The sequence below is a fragment of the Colletotrichum tamarilloi genome, assembly GCF_030869305.1.
Source record: "Colletotrichum tamarilloi strain Tom-12 chromosome Unknown Scaffold_60.1, whole genome shotgun sequence".
In the NCBI taxonomy this organism is placed as follows: domain Eukaryota; kingdom Fungi; phylum Ascomycota; class Sordariomycetes; order Glomerellales; family Glomerellaceae; genus Colletotrichum; species Colletotrichum tamarilloi.
This window is the reverse complement of record NW_026849442.1, coordinates 75,807-94,209: the sequence shown is the minus strand read 5'-3', so window position 1 is coordinate 94,209 and position 18,403 is coordinate 75,807. Positions and strand designations below refer to the sequence as shown.

The 18,403-nt window shown below is 50.1% G+C and overlaps 5 protein-coding genes across 5 annotated transcripts; 3 read left to right on the top strand and 2 right to left on the bottom strand.

Annotated features, from left to right (window-relative positions):
• Positions 1–543: 543 nt before the first annotated feature.
• Positions 544–1,896, top strand: CTAM01_11309 (uncharacterized protein; the record flags this gene model as incomplete). Its single annotated transcript, XM_060527320.1, has 2 exons — positions 544–1,264; positions 1,340–1,896. The coding sequence occupies 2 exons, from the start codon at positions 544–546 to the stop codon at positions 1,894–1,896; spliced, it is 1,278 nt and encodes a 425-aa protein (XP_060378025.1).
• Positions 1,897–2,617: 721 nt separating this feature from the next.
• CTAM01_11308 (uncharacterized protein) lies at positions 2,618–6,154 on the top strand (the record flags this gene model as incomplete). The annotated part of the gene is made up of 1 exon (XM_060527319.1): positions 2,618–6,154. The coding sequence occupies one exon, from the start codon at positions 2,618–2,620 to the stop codon at positions 6,152–6,154; it is 3,537 nt and encodes a 1,178-aa protein (XP_060378024.1).
• A 136-nt stretch (positions 6,155–6,290) lies between these two features.
• Positions 6,291–8,484, bottom strand: CTAM01_11307 (uncharacterized protein; the record flags this gene model as incomplete). The annotated part of the gene is made up of 11 exons (XM_060527318.1): positions 6,291–6,393; positions 6,456–6,620; positions 6,682–6,783; positions 6,847–7,069; positions 7,123–7,192; positions 7,255–7,460; positions 7,526–7,727; positions 7,798–7,955; positions 8,017–8,121; positions 8,172–8,329; positions 8,384–8,484. The coding sequence occupies 11 exons, from the start codon at positions 8,482–8,484 to the stop codon at positions 6,291–6,293; spliced, it is 1,593 nt and encodes a 530-aa protein (XP_060378023.1).
• A 1,528-nt stretch (positions 8,485–10,012) lies between these two features.
• CTAM01_11306 (amino acid permease) lies at positions 10,013–11,829 on the bottom strand (the record flags this gene model as incomplete). The annotated part of the gene is made up of 3 exons (XM_060527317.1): positions 10,013–10,190; positions 10,252–10,363; positions 10,422–11,829. The coding sequence occupies 3 exons, from the start codon at positions 11,827–11,829 to the stop codon at positions 10,013–10,015; spliced, it is 1,698 nt and encodes a 565-aa protein (XP_060378022.1).
• A 1,286-nt stretch (positions 11,830–13,115) lies between these two features.
• CTAM01_11305 (pfs domain-containing protein) lies at positions 13,116–18,367 on the top strand (the record flags this gene model as incomplete). Its single annotated transcript, XM_060527316.1, has 3 exons — positions 13,116–14,085; positions 14,159–15,777; positions 15,899–18,367. The coding sequence occupies 3 exons, from the start codon at positions 13,116–13,118 to the stop codon at positions 18,365–18,367; spliced, it is 5,058 nt and encodes a 1,685-aa protein (XP_060378021.1).
• Between the last annotated feature and the right edge of the window lie 36 nt (positions 18,368–18,403).

The window sequence follows — 18,403 nt, the reverse complement described above, 5'->3', positions numbered from 1 at the left end:
TAGACAGAAGTAAGGTGTTTTACCTGAATGCGCGATACTAGTTGAACAACCATGCGACTGCAAGCAAAAGCGCGCCGGGATTCTTTCGCATAGTCCTATGGGGTAGCAATTACTACAATGGGTTGACTTATCCTTCAACCAGGGGGCAATCTGAATGGATAGTCCAGCCTTCGTTGCAGTCGCGAGGAATGAATGCACTTTGAGTCACTTGAAGAGAGAGAGTTTAATGCGTGGGGCACGTAACCACCCTGCTTGTAAGCTGCCAGGGTATTGAGTCAGCCGTCAGATGATCAGTCAGAATGTCCAGTAGTAAGACAGTCAGATAGTCAACAACTTATCTAGATCGTAAAAATCTTGGCTCGCCAACTTGTCAGTCAGCATAAGTATACCACTCTGAGCCTTGACCCAAGCCCATGCATCATATGTTTTTTGGGTTAAGAGGAGGGAGATGTAGACGAGTGAGTGAGCAAAAATACATCAAGGAGTGGTCTTACGCCCCCGGAGCTCATGCGCTTTCGACATCCATTTTTGCAACAACTTACGATGAAGTGTCTGCTTCTCCTGTGCACAGGATTGACCCATGTTCTGGGGAACGTCAAGAATACCGGCCCCGACGCACTCTGTGTCTTTCCCCAGCCTCTCGCACACTCCTTGATCTGCACCGTCAAGGATGTTGTAGACCCGCTCACCACCGCTCGGGACCGCGTCTCGTCTAACTCTTCAGGCTTACCAACAAGTTCTCTCTGGACTGGGATTTCTCGATGCTTCAAAGAAGGGCTTGAATCTCCCGAATTTTGCATTTACATCAAGGAAGACTACGGAGGCAAGGGCATGGCTGTCATAACCGAGGCCGAGACTGCCAGTCATATTGTGAATAGTCGGGGGTTTGCCGAACCAAGCTATCTTATGGGTACCAATCAGATATCGCCAAAGATTAAGGTCGCGGCTATTCCTGGCAAAGAATATGGATTGGTAGCCACTGAACGTATCGCACGGGGTGAGGTGATTCTCAAAGAGACCGCCAGTCTTCTGGTTGACTACTCAGCACTCGAATCGATGCCACGAAACCAGCTGGACATCATGAGAGCTCATGCAGTAGGCCTGTTGAATTCCCATCATCGGAATCAGGTCATGAATCTGTCTACGCATGGATACCATGGAGACGAGGTATCTACCGTCGCTGCAATTGCCAAGAACAATATGTTCTCGATCAGCACCAATAGCAGCCGTACTGACGACCGGTTTTATGCACTGTTTGCTCAAAGTAAGTTCCCCTTTAGACCCTTTCATCCTGTATGTTTTTTGTTGCCATCAAATAGAGTACTAATAATACGTCTAGCTTCTCGCCTGAATCACGATTGCCGCCCCAACATCGACTACTGGTTTGATCCTCGGACTCTCACACAGCGCACAACCGCCCTTCGCGACATCGTTCCCGGCGAAGAGCTCACAATCAGTTATGTCGAGCCTTTACAATCTCGTGATGACAGGCAGAATCGTCTGCACTTCAACTGGGGCTTCAATTGTAGCTGTCATTTTTGCAAACAACCTGATCTCATGACTGAAGCCTCAGACAAACGAATAGCACAAATCTACCCACTGCTTGAGGAGCTGAAGGACCACTCGCCTCAGTCAAATGCTACGCCACAAATGGCCGAGCTTCTTATATCTCTTTATCACCAAGAGCACAACTGGAGTTTCCTTAGTGAGGCCTACATGCTTGCTGCAATTGAATACAGCGGTGTTGGAGAGCCGTGGCTTGCGACAAAGTATGCTAGCCTAGCGATAGATGCTGGTCTCCTCTCTCTGTGGGAAGATCATAGACACGTCAAAGATATGGAAGATCTCGCGAGGGATCCCTGGTCACATTGGAGTTGGATGCTGAGAAAACATTAAGATCAAGCGATAGCTTGGGTGAAGGGCAGGTGTTAAACATTGAAGTAGTCGAGCATGATTTTTCGAGATGACAGATCATCTTTACGTGTAAAGTCTCTCTTCTAGACTGATGAATGATAACGCGAAGCCAATCGCTGAATGTGCTTGATAATAGCGGGCAAGCAGTGTGGATGCCTAAAAATGAGCAATGTCTCGGCTTTTGGTGAATTTCCATTTCAAACTGGAAGAACTGCAGCGGTGAGCGCCTTGGCGGTTGTACATCCAATCAACATAGTTCTCGGAGTGCAAAGAAGTGCTAATCAGCCCGTACCTATGCATAGTTCACAACAGCGTTAGGTCCAGATCTGCAGGTTTCTGTGCTCTTTTCAGCTTGTGCAGATCAGCCGCACGAGTCTAGCCATCTTTTTCCCATCGAGTTGGCAAGCCACAATACCACCATGATCACCTGATAGCATATAAACATGCAAGTGAAGCTACCTATCGACTAGAAATGCTCGTCGACTCATTTCTCTAAGACTTTATGGATCGTCATAGACGGCTGATTGAGGACGACGATTATGCCTCAGGTAAACATCATCTTTCACTAAATGATCGACTCCCCGAACTCGACCTTCATATGACAAAATCAGTTTCATTAGATTTTAAGATCAACTATTACCCTTCACTGATATTCAAAACTTCTCAATTTCGGTTCTATAAGTAATCGCCGAAAATACAGGCGATGGAGAAGCTGAAACTATTTGTGAAGCACTTCAGAAAGTTGAGAGCTGGCATTGAAGATGAGGAAAAGGACGACCAGGATGTTGATCCCGATTGGGACTTTGACCCAGATAACTACGACAAAAAGTTCCTCGGAAAGCTGCAGCAGAATTTCTACGACGCGGCCGAGATGATCAAGATTGCGTTCTTCACTCTTGTTGTCGACGAAGGCTTGCCATCGCAACAAAGGTGGATATATCAGACACTCTTGCTTCAGTATCGACAAACTTTAAGCAATCAGATTTATCCTTGGACTTATCTAAGTGCCTTTCTAGCTTGGTACTTTCCGAACATCAACTTTCACCCATACACATTAGCCCTCTTCGCCGACAGCCAGATTCGTTGCAAGTACGCCAGCTTGCCGAAGGATCTCGGTTTCTTCTTGAAGCCCGTGATCTACTCGGGTGCACGTGTTGTGTTCCGAAAACTATTCGACTTCCGCGATATATCGGTTGCTTTGGAGACAGTCTTGGGATCTTCCGATTTCTGGCCTACTGCTGTCGCACCAATCTTGCCCGGTTTACTGCTCAGTGTCCCAAGGGGTACAATTAATGGATTCGTTCCGGAGGGAAGGCAGGGAATAATCATGGCTGTAGTCGTATGGGCGTGTGTTACTACTCTTCCCGAAGTTCTTCATTACTCCTTCTGGTTATGGTTTACTGGGCCGGACCTATATTTGCAGCCTGTGGTGGCCGTCGAGTGGTTGCTGTGCTCAATCTTCTGGCTTTCAAAGGGGGTTTCCTTCCAGGCAGCTTATACAATGCACCTCTTCGTCAACCAGTACCCTCATCAGGAGTTTTGGCTACGACATCATGGCGGAGAGGCTTCACCGATTCTTCGCATGGAGCGCCGGGGGTGTCTCTGGTTCGCGCTTACGAGCTTTTTTATCAAAGCCCTCGAGATGGATCCGACCTCAGCTAGGACAGAGCCTTTTGTGCTCCCTGTCAGCACTTCGCTAAAGGTTGCTGTTTTTATCGGAATGGGCGTATATCTAGTGAGGTATGGAATGGCGATGCGAATGACGAAGTTCAAGCATAAGCCATTGCGACGACCAAACGAATTCCGCATTCTTCGGCTTCGGGCTCAACCCTGCTTCCGGAACTCACCAGTGCAATGCGATATCATCCACGCAACCTTAGATTCACCTCCCTCGTATCGAGCAGTGTCTCACCGTTGGGCAGCTACAAGAGATGAACCACAAATCATTCTCGTAGATGGAGCGCCATTTCTAGTTTCTACAAGCATTCACGATCTCCTTGTACAGTTGCGGAGGCTGCGCCTTTCTCAGCTTCTATGGATTGACTCTATTTGCATTGACCAGGCCGACGCGCAAGAGAAGAGTCGACAAGTCGGGCTGATGCGAGAAATTTTCGAGGAGGCTACATCGACTATCGGCTGGCTGGGCAAAACTCCAGTAGCAACGAAGGCATTCGAGCTTGTCCGGCGAATTGTGACTACGGCACAGATGGATCAGACAGAGCTCCTCAATTTGAAGTCGTCACCTTTATCCGGATGGCAAGAACTCCTCTCTCTCTTAACCAATAGCTGGTTTGAAAGAGTCTGGATCATTCAAGAAATTGCTGCTTCTAAAGAGACCATACTTCAAAGTGGAAATACGCTGATACACTGGGAAGATTTCGCAGAAGGTCTGGGCCGGATCTTGGCCTCAGGAACAGGAAACGATGACCATCTGTCTATCCTGACCAACGAACATCTTATGAATGCGCTGATCATGGAGAATATGCGGTTTCAGGTTGACGAGATTGACCGTCTTGCCCTGAAAGATGCTTTGAAACTTGGGTCTAGGTTCAAATCAACACTTTCGGTCGACAATGTGTTCGCCTTGCTAGGAATCATAAAAGAACGCAACGCGCCGTTGTTTCACCCAAACTTTCGTCATAGCGAAGTCTTCACAGACGAGATCTTTTCTCGGGGAGGAGCCGCCAAGGATATGTTCGACACTTTGGATTCAATTGTTGAGTTTGCCGACGGGCTGAGAAAGACTAATCCCCTTCAGAGCCGAAAGACAATCAGATTACTGAGGTCCTTACCAAAGGCGACACGGTCTTTCAGCGAAATGGTGGATGGTATGCACAGCATTCTAGATCGAACAAAACAGTCCAAAGACAGTCCACAGCACATCAAGCCGGACTATACTGACAAGAGTACGCCTGAAGTTGTATACACCATGGTTGCCCGAGAACTTGTCAGAACCGGAGATGCCTTCGCCTTTCTGCGATACGCAGGAATCGGTAGCTCTAGGAGTCCTTCATTCGAAAACCTGCCATCATGGGTTCCAGACTGGTCAGCCGAGGTCAACGTGTACATTCTACCTCATGATGCCAAACCGCCGACGAAGCGACAAAAGCCGACTTCGACTGATGCTTTCAAAGGCGACGACAAACATCACTCTTTAGTTTCTGATGGCGGGTTCAACTTACTTCACGTCAAGGGAGCTGTGATCGGCAAGGTCGCTTTGGCAACCAAAATGCACGACAATCTCGGGAAGTCTAGAGGAAACATTCTCAAGGATGCGAGAACGGATTTAGAGCTCCAAGTTTCAAGCTTTGAAGCAGCATTGAGCGCCGCGAAGGGGATCAATCTTCCGCCAAATCAGTCGGACGACAGTCGCAAACATCTCTTTCTCAATGCGGTTCTGGCAAGATCTAATGACGAGGTTCAGGACAATACTTTCAAGCAGGCTGCAGACTTGCTAGCAGAATGCATGGAGAATGACCAAAAGCTTCTCCAGAAGCTTCGAGAAAGCAACTTGGATAATAGCCCGCGTCCACACATCCCTACCCATAGCGATCCGTCATTAAAATCCTTGGAGGCCATGGCAAGGGATTATCTTATAAAACGAAAGGTTCAATCCTCCTCCAACAGCAAGTTTGCACATCTTATGAAAACGGATGTCTTGCCTAGTTTCGAGCACTATCGTTGGCAAGAGAAAACCTTTACACTTCCGCCAGGAGGTCCCTTGCGAATGTTTGACAAGCGCGGCACGAGTGTCCTGGCAGCATACGATCAGTATGTGGACTACACCCTCGGGAGAAAGTTCATCGTGCTCGGAACGGGGCAAATGGGCTTAGCACCAGCAGGGGTTGAAGTTGGCGACTTAATCATCTGGGTGAAAGAACACGCAGTCTTTCTGACTCTACGGCCGGCTCCTATATCAACGCGCGTGAAAGAGGAATTGAAACTTGAAGAATTGCGGAAGCAAGAGTTGGCGAGGCAAAGGGCCGAAAAAGAGAATGCTAGGAAAGAAAAGATTGACAAGGATGGTGCCGAAAAACAAAAAGAAGTTCACAAAGCAGAACAGGCACGTGGTGGAGAAGAAGATGAAAGGGGCCCAAGCGAGGCTAGCAACAGCAACTTGTTCGATCTAGACAACACCTTTCGATTAATCGGAGAGGCCTTTGTCAGCAACGCACAACAAGGCCCAGACAGGGCAGCTGCAGCAGGGGACGGCGATCGAGAATGGTTCAGCTTGTGGTAGTTCCAGACTTTGCAATTGCAATACACTTTTAGAGAATTCTCAAATTGTCATCTTTAGCTATAAACATTAGTTCCTTATCTCGTCAAATTGAACTCGCTAACACGTGCGATCTCCGCAACTACGATACTTCTCCCCCCTAAACAGCCTCCGTGTGTTCGCTCGACTTCGCCTTGTTGTCATCGAATGTGGCGTCGACAAACTTAGTCGAAGGTTCAGGGCGAGCATCATGAGCATAGCCACTATTAACAGAAACGTTAGTATCGATTCACTACAGGGTTTTATCCTTGCGAGAATGACGTACAAGATGACATCCATTTGGTCCATGGTAAGACCCTTGGTCTCTGGCAAGAAGAAGTAGCCCCACAAGGTGGCGATGATCATCCACGAAGCGAAGAAGAACCAAGTTCCGTAGCCGAAAGAGCTGAAAATGTAGGGCATGGCCTTGGTGATGGCGAATTGAGTAGCCCTGAACATGTGTTAGATGCCTTGCGCGGTGAGCTTTCAGAGGGGCATAATTGTCGACTTACCAGACAACGAGAGCAGCATAGGTGCCGGTGAAGTTGCGAAGGGCACCGGGGAAGATTTCGGCACTGACAATCCAAGGAATACCGTTCAAGCCGAATGACCAGCTATTGTTATGGTTAGAGATTACAATCTTCAAACAATTTATGATAAGTAACTCATGAACTTACCAGATAGAGTAGATCATGATCATGCCAGTAGCTGCCTTACCACCAGCCGCGGTAGAGGCAGATAGCTCCTTTCCGGCGGCGATAATGTCGGCAGGGTGACCAATCTTCACGTATGCACCAACAATAAAGAGGCACATCGAGCAGATGAATGAGGAGACGATGGCAGGCCAACGTCTTCCGAGGAGGTCGATGAGGAAGATGAAGTAAATAATAGATGCAATGGCTGTAGTCCGAGTTAGCGAAGAGTCCCCAGCCATCATGCTAACCATAGCTCACCCTTGATCAGTCCGTAGATACCGGTGTATAGAGAAACATCAGTGATGCCGATCGATGTGAAAAGCGTGGGCTAACGACAGAATTAGCAAGTTATGTCTTGACAGCCTAATTGTTGAGGGATATGATCCTTACTGAGTAATAGTTAATAGCGGCAGCTCCGGAAAGGTTGTTAAGAGCGAAGGCACAGAAGACGAGGACAAGGCGGTTCCACATGCCCTTGCGGGCCAGAATGTTGGCGACGCCGCGGAGGTATGCCCATTGTCCGGTTCCGTACTGTGATGAAACGGCTCTTTCTTCGTCGAGTTTCTTCTGGAATTGGTCGAGTTCTTCTTGCATGTCTGTTTGTATCCTCGCGTTAATTCTCTTCGTTCATGGCAAGGTATTCACGATGAAAATTGCTTACACTTGTGGTCGATCGGCAATCCCCTGAGACCCTCGAGAACCTTGTGGGCGCGTTCCGTCTTGTTCTTACGCAGAAGCCAGAGGGGGCTCTCGTGAATGAAGAAGATTCCGACGAAGAGGATGCCGGCGGGGACGAGTTGGAATGCCATTGGGATTCTCCAGCTGACAGGCAGGCTCGGGTCGATGGTTTGCGTAATGCCGTACTACCCGAATGATTAGGACAAGTACTTGAAGGTTTCTAAGTAGCGTAGTCGTCAGAATTTTTCGACTTACGTTGATCCAGAAACCAATGACACTGCCAATCTGGTATGCGACTTCGAAGAGACCGGTGAGGATACCGCGGATGGAGGGGATCGATAATTCTCCGATGTAGGATGGGACCGTAGCTGTGATACCACCACAGCCGATGCCAGTAAGGGCGCGACCCGCGTCTGTGTAATAAGTCTTAGCCAAAGTTTTCTTCAAGTCCGAATACTCGAGGAGTTGACTTACAGATGAATGACAACTGGTTTGTGGCGGCAGTCATCAAAATCGCGCCAACAAGGAAGATGACAACATTAGCCTGGAGGGTCCACTTTCTACCCAAGCGTTCAGTAACTAGACTCAAGTCAGTGTGCTGCAAATAACTCCTCTTCCGAATGTCGTACTGAAGAAGCAAAGAACTGCGCCGCCCAAGGCTCCGGCTTGGAAAGCTGATGTGATATTGCTCGAGATGTTGTTCGAGTTTCCAGAGTTGATCCCAAAGTCTCTCTTGAAACTGCTGCGGGCAATCGTGGTTCCGATGAACGCTGAATCGTAGCCAAAACTGCCAAAAATCAGTTGTTGGTCGTAGCCATAGCTATCCATTATCGAAACCTACAGGAAAGATCCCATGGCGATGATTGCTGCCTCGATGTAGAGTTTCCAGTTGTACACCTCCTTCGGCGTGGGCCGATCCTCGACAGCCTTGAAGCCACCCATGATTGCGATGAAACGTTGCTGCTGGCGGGGATTATTCGATAGAGCTCGAGCGGCGGAGCAGTCTGCAATGATCGGTTTATCTGATCGATGACACACGCGCGCACACTGGAGTCACATTCAACAAACTTCCGGCTGTCAAAGAGTATTTATCCTGCCCTCCTTTACCACCACGTCGGATGGCGCATCCCCACGGGGTACCCGGTGGAGAAAACATGGAGGATTTAGGAGTTGCTCATTCGCGGCGCCGTCTCTGCCCGGGCTTTGGGGGGTGCGTGGGAAGATGGGGGAATGCTTGCTAGTTTGACTCGCGCTGGTGCGCCCTGCGCCAGAAGAATTCATGGGTGCGTTCCTCGGAAGTCGTCCGTGGAACGATGTCATAAACGGATTTCTTATCCGATCAAGTGGAACCTAATTCTTTGCGCTAACAGCACACAGAAAAGTCTTTGTTCCAAGTAGCCACTGTTAGCGCTAGTCGCTGCCTTTTGCCGTGTTCTTTCATCTGACGGTACTGTTGCTAGAGTGCTCCCGGGAAGCTGTCAGCTGGTCTTGCCGACATTCGATCAGGAACTGGTTTATGCTAGCCCCACCACTTTGGGCTGACGATAGTTCCAAGTTTGCGCGCCATGGCTTCCGACATGCGACCCGAGAAGCGACCCGACGCGAACTACCGGCTTAGACTCCACACCGCACGTGGGAACGCGATGATGATTGATGAATGAACCGAGTTGTCGGGACCAAGGAGCATAAGGGTGATCTCGCAAGTTGTCAAAAGCAATATGTGGACCGAGGTCAACTAAGAGGCTTCAGCTTACCTAAGGTAAGTAACGCGGATCGAAGACTTGGTTTTTCGTCTCCGCGAAAAGGTGGCAGTCGTAAGGCATGTCCATTGGGAAATCCCGATGAAGTGCTTCCGTTCAATGCAACTCAATTTCGAGAGATCACGTTACAACAGCTCTTTGAGAAGTTACTGTGCCAATGCGGGAACTGCAATCAGTTACGGATAGCTGGCTTGGACCAACATCGCATCGAGCTTCGTTTAGAGTTCCGGGTGTCCACGTTGCGGTGTTGCACCTGTGTACTGTGTAAAGGCCCGAAGTTGCTCCTTATACCCTGCGCTGCGACCATACCAGGCCAAAATTGGAGGCCCACCTCAAGCACATCACCACGAGACACGTCAAAGTGTTGCGGGGATTCCCTGAATACCTGGGGAAGAAGGGCCGGTTGCAGAGTCCCCATTGCCAGGCCCCGGATTCCTCTGCCAGCTAAGTGCTTGGGGTAGTTCAGCGGAATCGGCGGCGCACTAGGGACTAAGACGGTCACAAAACTAACAATACCTCACGCCGTTTGCACTTCGAAAAATCTAATACCAATTCTCAGTGTTGAACCGTCTTGTTGGAGACCAGGCTTATGATGCTGGCCTCTACATATTATATATACAACTTGAATGTTGAAGTATTTGTACACTATTACGGGGCAGGTACGTCTTTGGGTGCTAATTAAGTATGGGCAACCATCAAAGCGTATGCCATTAATTCCAGATCCAGCTGACAAACCGTATAGGGCCAGTCTCTTGCTTCTCAGGCTCCTCGGGATAGGCATCGGCCTGCTCGAAAGCATCGTGAAGCGGGATGTTTTCAAGAACGACGCCCTTGGTCTTCTTGACGAACTTCCAGATCAAGAAAGCGCCAGTGACCAGAGGAATATCCCTGCAAGGTGGTTAGCAAACTCGCCCATGATATGCTGGTTAAGCAAGGGGAGTGGACTCACAAGTAAGACGAGACGAAACCACTAGCGCTCCAGTTGCCCTTGGTGAAAACTTCAAAGCCGCTCGTGAAGAGAATGACGATGCACATGAACAGGGCGACGTAAGAGCTGTAGACTAAATTCACGCTTTTGTTAGCAAGTCTTATCAGGTAATCCGAGACTGTTCAACTTACGGGTCCACGAGTTGTTCCAAGGCAGCCTGCTGAACTCAATGCCCTGCTTCTTCATCGCTGTCTTGAGACGGATATGGTTCAGGAGGATAGCCGACCACGACACCAAAACACCGGCCGCAGTCAGGTCTACCAGCCACCAGAAGACAGTCAATGCACCATTCGACAAGCTCATGAAGCTAAGGAACATGAAAGCAGTGAAGAGCAAGACGCAAACATAGGGAGTACCCCAGGCAGTCGTGCGTAGGAAGATCTTCGGGGCCTGTCCCTTGAGCGCGAGACCGAAAAGGACACGGGTGCCGGCGAGAAGACTCTGGTTAGACGCAGACCAGGCGGAGGTGATGACGACGGCGTTGACGACGCTGGGGATGGCAGGGATACCAGCAGCGGAGGCAGCGATGACGAAGGGACTCTGAGCAGCGGTGCCGTAGGCGTCGTCGAGGCGGGGGTCGTCACTGGCAACGAGCATACCGACGACCAGAACGGCGAGCATGTAGAAGAGCACGATACGCGCGAAGACACGCTTGCAGGCGCGGGGGATGGCACGGCGAGGGTTCTGGGTCTCAGCAGCGGCCATGGCGAGGGACTCAACGCCGGCGAAGGAGAAGACGGCGCTGGTCATGACACCCCAGTAGCCCAAGAACTTGCCCCAGTCGCCGGTCGCGATGTGCTCCACGAAGGGGCCGGGGCTTTGCCAGTACCTGAACCCGATGCGGGGGGTACCCGGAACGCCGCCGAGGTCGATGACGAGACCGAGGATGATGAGGAAGATGACGAGGAGGATCTTGAGCATAGCGAAGACGAACTCGACCTCTCCGAAGACACGCACAAAGGCGATGCCGACGACGAACGTCAAGATGATGAAGATGACAATGAAGACGGAGGGGTTCAGGTCGGTCCAGAACTCAAAGAGTACACAGATGGCTGTGATCTCGGAGGGGATAGACAAAATGTTGCCGTAGACCAAGTTCCACCCGATAGCGAATCCCCAGGCCGGATCGACAAGAAACTCGGCATGACGGACAAATGAACCGGTGACGGGGAGGAGCGCCGAAACTTCTCCGAGAGCGAACTGCACGGCGCAGACGATCAAGCCAACAGTCGCATAGCCAAGCAATGCGCCAAGCGGACCGCCGGTCTGGATAGCGCCACCGAGACCCAGGAAAAGACCGGTGCCGATGGCGCCCGCGATACCCAACATTGACAAGTGGCGCTGCTCCAAGCCGCGCTTGAGGTCGCGGTCCTCGGTGGTGGTGACAAAATCGCCGTTGTGGTCGTCGTGAGGCTCAAACGGGCCGCGCCGAGAGGCCTCGGCGGCCTCGACGTCGTCGGACGTGATCCAGGCGTGGCGGGTGACATCGGTGATGCCAGGCGACTTGGCGCCGGGGAACGGGATGGTGTCGGTACTCATCGCTTTTGTCATGTTTCCCCTTTGTCCTCAACTCGTGGCCTTTGTGCTTCCTTCACCGAGCGTCGGAGTGGGAAGAAAGGTGAGGGAAATAAAGCTGATCCCGAGCGATAAGAAAAAACCGCGATTGATAAAGCGCCACGTTTGCCCTCCTCGTTTTTCTTTCTCGCGAGACTCAATGAGATTACCTTAGGTAATCGTCTGAACCTGTAAGGTAACACACGGGAGACAAAAGGTTTCGATGCTGAGGAAACGAGCAACGCGATTGATAACCAAATCTTCACCTCATTGGAATGCTGAACAACCGTTGAATGTAGCGCTGAAGCCTAGATCATGCTCAAAGGGCCATGGCTCGCTCAAAAGGTCGCGAAAGGGGTTCGGATGGACAATCGGCGGACTGGGGGGATGGGAATCGAAGAGATTTTGTCGTCTTATCGCGACCTCGATTCGGGAAGGTGAGATTTCTCATTCGATGATGCCATTGCGCTAAGCGGGTCCCGATCCACATTCACTGCGAGCTCGTTACGTTACTGGCGGCGTACGCGTCTCTCGCAGACCGAGGCTCTCGAAAGGGAACTCGGCCGTTGTGTCTTTCGACAACTGACTCGCATCTCCAACCTCACGGGCAATATATGGTGATTGTTCATCGCCTTACATTATTAACAGTGGTTTTTCGCCTAGAAAATGGTGTAATGGCGTCCCAGCTGTTTTGGCAATATACACGATAAGGTAGGCGATGCACATAGGGTCGATCCCTCGGGTCTGGAATCTCGGTGAGGTATGGCCCTGGGCTAGACCATTTGACCTAGGCTAGCCTCCTACTGTACCAGTTCCCAAAATCATGAGCCTCAAGTTCAGGCAAAGCTCGTGGGGCCACCTTTAAGAGGGTGCACTGGATAGAAGATAATAAGTCAGGCGGATAGACATTCTACGCAGCTTGGAGTCAACTGCCGCAACCCAACATGCGCCACGCTATCATGTTTGATAAGCTGCATCTGCTGCAGCCTATGTGCCGTGCCACATCATATGTTGGTTCTAAATCTAGGGCTGACAGCAGTATATGCAGTCAGCATCTTCCCCGCGCACATCTAGGTTGAGTCCCCTCACTCTGATTTTCTCATCTTCATTCTTCCCTGAGTAGCAAAGGCCGTTGGTGCCTACTGGGGCGCGGCAGGCATCCTCATCGCATATCACAACATTCAATCTTTTATCAAACACATTCGCGCGCCATCATTTGACCAGATGGTCGCATCACACGCATGTACTCCTGAACCCTGTCATCAGTCGCTATGTCCGATCCATCAATCTATACGATCGGCTGGATCTGCGCCATTGTCCCTGAGTTCGTCGCAGCCCGGCTCTTCCTCGACGAGGTCCACGAAGAGCCTCGATCGCTGTCCAGAAACGACAACAACTCGTATAAGCTCGGGCGCATGGGCAAGCACAACGTCGCGATCGCGGTCCTTCCTCATGGCGAATATGGAGAAAGCTCGGCGGCAGTGGTCGCTCGAGACATGGTCCGCACATTTGTGAACATAAGGGTAGGGCTTATGGTCGGCATCGGCGGCGGCGCTCCGAGTCCCAGAAATGACGTCCGTTTGGGCGACATCGTTGTCAGCTCCCCGGCTGAGGGTTATGGCGGCGTGATTCAGTACGACTTTGGCAAATCCATCGAGGATGGGAAGTTCGAGATGACTGGGTTCTTGAATCAGCCGCCCCTTGCTCTAAGAACAGCCCTCAACATGCTGATTTCCGACCTCGAAATAGAAGGCAGCTCGCTTGAAGAGCACATTTTGAAGCGCCTGAAGAATGACATCTTGAAGAAGAAATACGGTCGGCCCAGTTCCAATTCCGACAAACTTTTCCGCAGCGACATTGTCTATGACACAAACAGGTCAATGGCTGATTATTGCGCCGACGACTTCGTGGATCGCCCGGAACGAGACCCCGGTTCAGAGCCCGTCGTCCATTACGGACTGATAGCTTCTGCAAATCAGGTAATGAAAGATGCTCAGAAGCGAGATGCACTAGCAAAGGAGAAGAACGTGCTATGCTTCGAGATGGAAGCCGCTGGTTTGATGAATCATTTTCCCTGTCTAGTCATAAGAGGAATCTGTGACTACTCCGACTCTCATAAAAACAAGCAATGGCAGGGCTACGCTGCCATGGCAGCCGCTTCTTTCGCCAAATCATTGGTCTGCTGTATTCCGCGTCAGAGCCTCGAGCATGAACAGTCTGTAGCAAAAGTATTGTCTTCTAGTGAGTAGCTCACAGAGAATCTCATCGCAAGTCGTTACTTGTAATTTCCCGATTTCTGACCAACGCACGTCAGTCAATTCAGTCAAGGAAGATGTCATCGCCATAAAAGATACAATCGATCATGACATTCTGGACAAATTGCCAATGGCTCAGGGTGCTGAATTCGACAGCTATGAAAATCAACACGAACCGAGATGCCATCCAAGTACCAGAGTTGATATTCTTCGCGACATTGAAACCTGGGCTCCTCATGCTACTGGCCCGAAACTTTATTGGCTCAGTGGACTGGCTGGAACGGGAAAGTCGATCATAGCTCGGACCATTGCTCATGAGTTTTACGAGACCAACATACTCGGCGCCACGTTCTTTTTCAAAAGGGGAGAAGTTGATCGTGGCAGCGCGTCGTTGTTTTTCGGTACGCTAGCCCGTCAGCTAGCGCAGCGCCGACCCGAGTTAAGCCCGTACATAGTAAAGGCGATCAAGGAGACGGATAATATCTGTTCCAAGAGTATGGAGGAGCAATTCACTAAGCTCGTCTTCAACCCACTCAAACTGGCAGCGTCAAAACCAGGGGAGCCCAAAAAGTTGATCCTGGTACTCGACGCATTGGATGAGTGTTCGAACGAGAAGGACGTTGAAATTTTATTGCGTTTACTGATCAAGGCTGTATGTTTCGATGGCTGCGGTCTGAAGCTGCTTATTACAAGTAGGCCAGAGGTTGCAGTGCGCGATGCATGTGGTTCTCCCAATCAAGGATTGTACCGGGAAGTTCGACTACATGACACACCAAATGAGATTGTCTCCAAAGATATCTCATTGTACCTTCGACATCAGTTGACAGAGATCAGGAATTTGTGGAACGCAAGATGCATCAATAATCAGAAACTACAGCTGGATTGGCCTGGGCAGGAGAAGATCAAGGCCCTTGTCGACATCACCATACCCTTGTTTCTGTTCGCGGCAATAGCTTGCCGCTTCATCCGAGACGAGCTATTCGGCAGTCCAGAGGAACAGCTTTTGAAGCTTGTTCAGACCGTTCAGAAAGGAGGCGTCAGCGACAAACTTCAAGAGACCTATCAGCCAGTATTGAGACAGTTCAGAGGCGAAAGAACGTCGTCAGAGCGAATGATCCTGCTTGGAAGATTTAAAGAGGTCATCGGCGCAATCATACTCCTCGAGCAGCCTTTGTCGGTTACCTCAATCGCCAGCTTGCTGGGTCTCAAGCCTTCGCAAGTTGGTGGTATCTTGGTTCCTCTCAGGTCTGTTCTTGATCTTCCGAGTGAGGAAGGCCTAGAGGTCAAACTTTTTCATTCGTCATTTCGCGACTTTTTACTGAGTCCAGTTGCCGGAGACTTCTCCATCAATTTCAAGGAAACACATTGGAGAATGGCGCTTGCCTGTCTTGAAATTCTTTCGAGGTCTTTGCGTTACAATATTTGCAGCCTCAAGCCCGCCGATCGACGGTCTGCGATTGCGAGAGACGTCCTGGAACAACAGCTCCCGCCACACACACGATATGCTTGCCGCTTCTGGTTTCATCACCTGAAATCCGCGGGTCAACCTCTCGAGGATGAGGATCAAGTCCATAAATTCCTCCAAGATCGATTTCTCTATTGGGTCGAGGCTCTCTGTGTCCTCGGAGAAACCAATCGTGCTATTCAAATGATAGACACGCTAATTCCCCTCGTGAAGGTGAGCTTCGAGGTTTTCTCCATCATGAGATCAATACAAGGTGAATGTATATTCATAGCAACAAGTCACAAAGAACCAATCAATATTTCTATATTGCCTACTTTGCTAACCAATATGGCAGCAACCAAAAATCAAGCTTTACAATCTTTTGGAAGACTCGGAGATGTTGATTTCCAAATACACCTCCGTTATTCTCGAGTATCCTTTGCAACTGTATTGGTCAGCATTGGTCTTTTCTCCCAAGACAAGCTCTATCCGACACGCTTCCATAAAAAGCATCCCGAAGTGTATCACTTTCCAACGACCACAAAAGTCTGGATGGACGCCTCTGATCCAGAACACAGGTCTTGGGGATGCCTATGAAGGTTATTATGCCGTTGTTGTTTCTCCTGATTCCAGGCTTGTTGCATTAAGTGGGCTTCGCGGGGACATATCGGTTTGGTCGCTCTCCCTGGGTGTCTTGATGACCAGCTTTCGCATGCCACGCCTTCACTCTATTGGTCCATACGTTCCAGTCGCCTTTTTCAAGGACTCGAAGCGAATTGCATCGGCATTACAAAACTTAATCCACGTCTACGTCGCTGAAACGGGCGAGGAACTATGCTCATTCCGTATTCCCGATGGGGTCGACGTAGTACAACTTGACGTTTCCCACACTTCAGAGAAGATTGCGGCGTCTTACGACAATTTTACCGCTGCGATATGGACAATGTCCACAGGGCGTAGGATCAAGCTCCGGCCTATAGACAGAGTCCAGAGGCGTGGTAGCTCACGCTCTGTATCACAAGGAGGCTCATTTGTCAGTTTCTCTCCGAATTCTGAGATTGTAGCGACCTCATCTATACGTGGAAGTGTCCATCTTTGGGAAGCCTTGACAGGTAATTGCCTTCAGACGTTTGAAACAAATGGGCCCGTGGTCAGCCAGCTCGCCTTCGTGTCAGACACCAATCTCCTGATCGTTAAGGAAGCGGATGGAGAAATTCGAACCTTAAACATTGACACCGGTTGTTGGAATTCTCGAGTCCCGGGAGGAGAAAACACACGTGGACCTACAGCTATTTCACACGACTCGAGGCTCATCGCGCATCAAAGTCTCTCCGATAGCGACGCTATTTCGATTTCGTCATTCGATACCGGCGAACACTACCAATCCCTACATCTCACCAGCATTCTCGCCGCCAGCCCATTCAGCTTTCATTCACTTCGGCCTAAGCATTGGGTAGCGGCATTCTCACCCGATGGCAAATTTCTCATTGTTGCTCAAAGCAACGGAGTTGCTATCTGGTCCTTGTCCATGATCCGAAAGCCCAGAACGCTGGACAGTGGAATGAATCAGCCAATACAGCCAATGTCTGCGGTGACTAAGAGCTGTTTCATACATCGGAGAGCTTCCGAAGAAACGGCACAAATCATTTCAATGGACAAAATCGACGACTCCAACGAGGTTAATATTTGGTCGTCTGACACTGGCGAGCTAGACCTGAAAGTCAAAAACGATGGAGATATCTGGGATTCAGGAAATGCCACACTCTCGCCTGATTCAAAATGGATGTTCCTCCCTTGCCAGCCGGCAATCCACAACATCCAAGATAGCACAGTCGTTCATGTCATGAAGCCTCCATGCCCTCGTAATCCTAGCTGGCTCGATTACAATGAGGCAAGAAAGAGCGAGGTTTTGTTTTCGGAAGATTCACAATCCTTTGCATTTGGCGCATATCATGACTTTAGTCTCTGGAAAATGCACGGGGGGCTGCAATACCGAGACTCTACCTGTGCCGGGACCCTCATCACAATTACGCCTGATTGGAAATACGCGGTCTACACAATCGAGATCCCATGCCTAGAGGCACTCAAAAAGAACGGCGAGCCTAGATCAGATGAGATGTCTCACAGAGTCAGGTACTTGAGCATTGATACACACAAATACGTGGATATGCCCGAGGAAGCTGACGACTTCAGCTTTCTCGCCATATCACCAGACTCGAAATGGGTGGCCTCAGTGCCAAATCGTGGTAAAGAGCTCTCCCTATGGCTAGCAAGCAAATGCTCCCGCCAAGCCCTCTTTGAGCCCGAGTCTCGCATCACTGCAGTCGCATTTTCATCCAATTCTGAATCAGTGGCATCAGCGGACAAGGCTCAAAACATACGGATTTGGTCGACAATTTCGGGGCACTGCACAAACGTCTTGAATGTAGGACGTAGTCTCTTCGGCCTATCTTTCTCGCCCGACGATTCTCAGTTGAGGACCTCCTTTGGGGCCATTGCCATCGAAACGTCCATCCGCCCACCCCAAGTAGCCAATTCTACCACGGATGATGCCGAACTTGAAAACACGTCTGTCATGCTTCAGAGACCGCGTTGGCAGGGCTATGGAATCGATGTAAGCGGTAAGTGGATCACTTGGGACGGTGTCAACTTGATGCTCATGCCGACCGATATCAACCCTGCTTCGAATTTGAATTCCCCTCGCTGGGATTATGATGATAGGCGATGCCAGGTGGCTGCTGGCGAATCCGTTGTTGCTTGGGTAGGTCCCTCTGGCGAGCTATATACCATGGGGTTCTCGAGAGATATGAAGCCCTTTGACTAAGTCTTGCGCCAGCAAAATTATTGGAGTTGCCTTTCA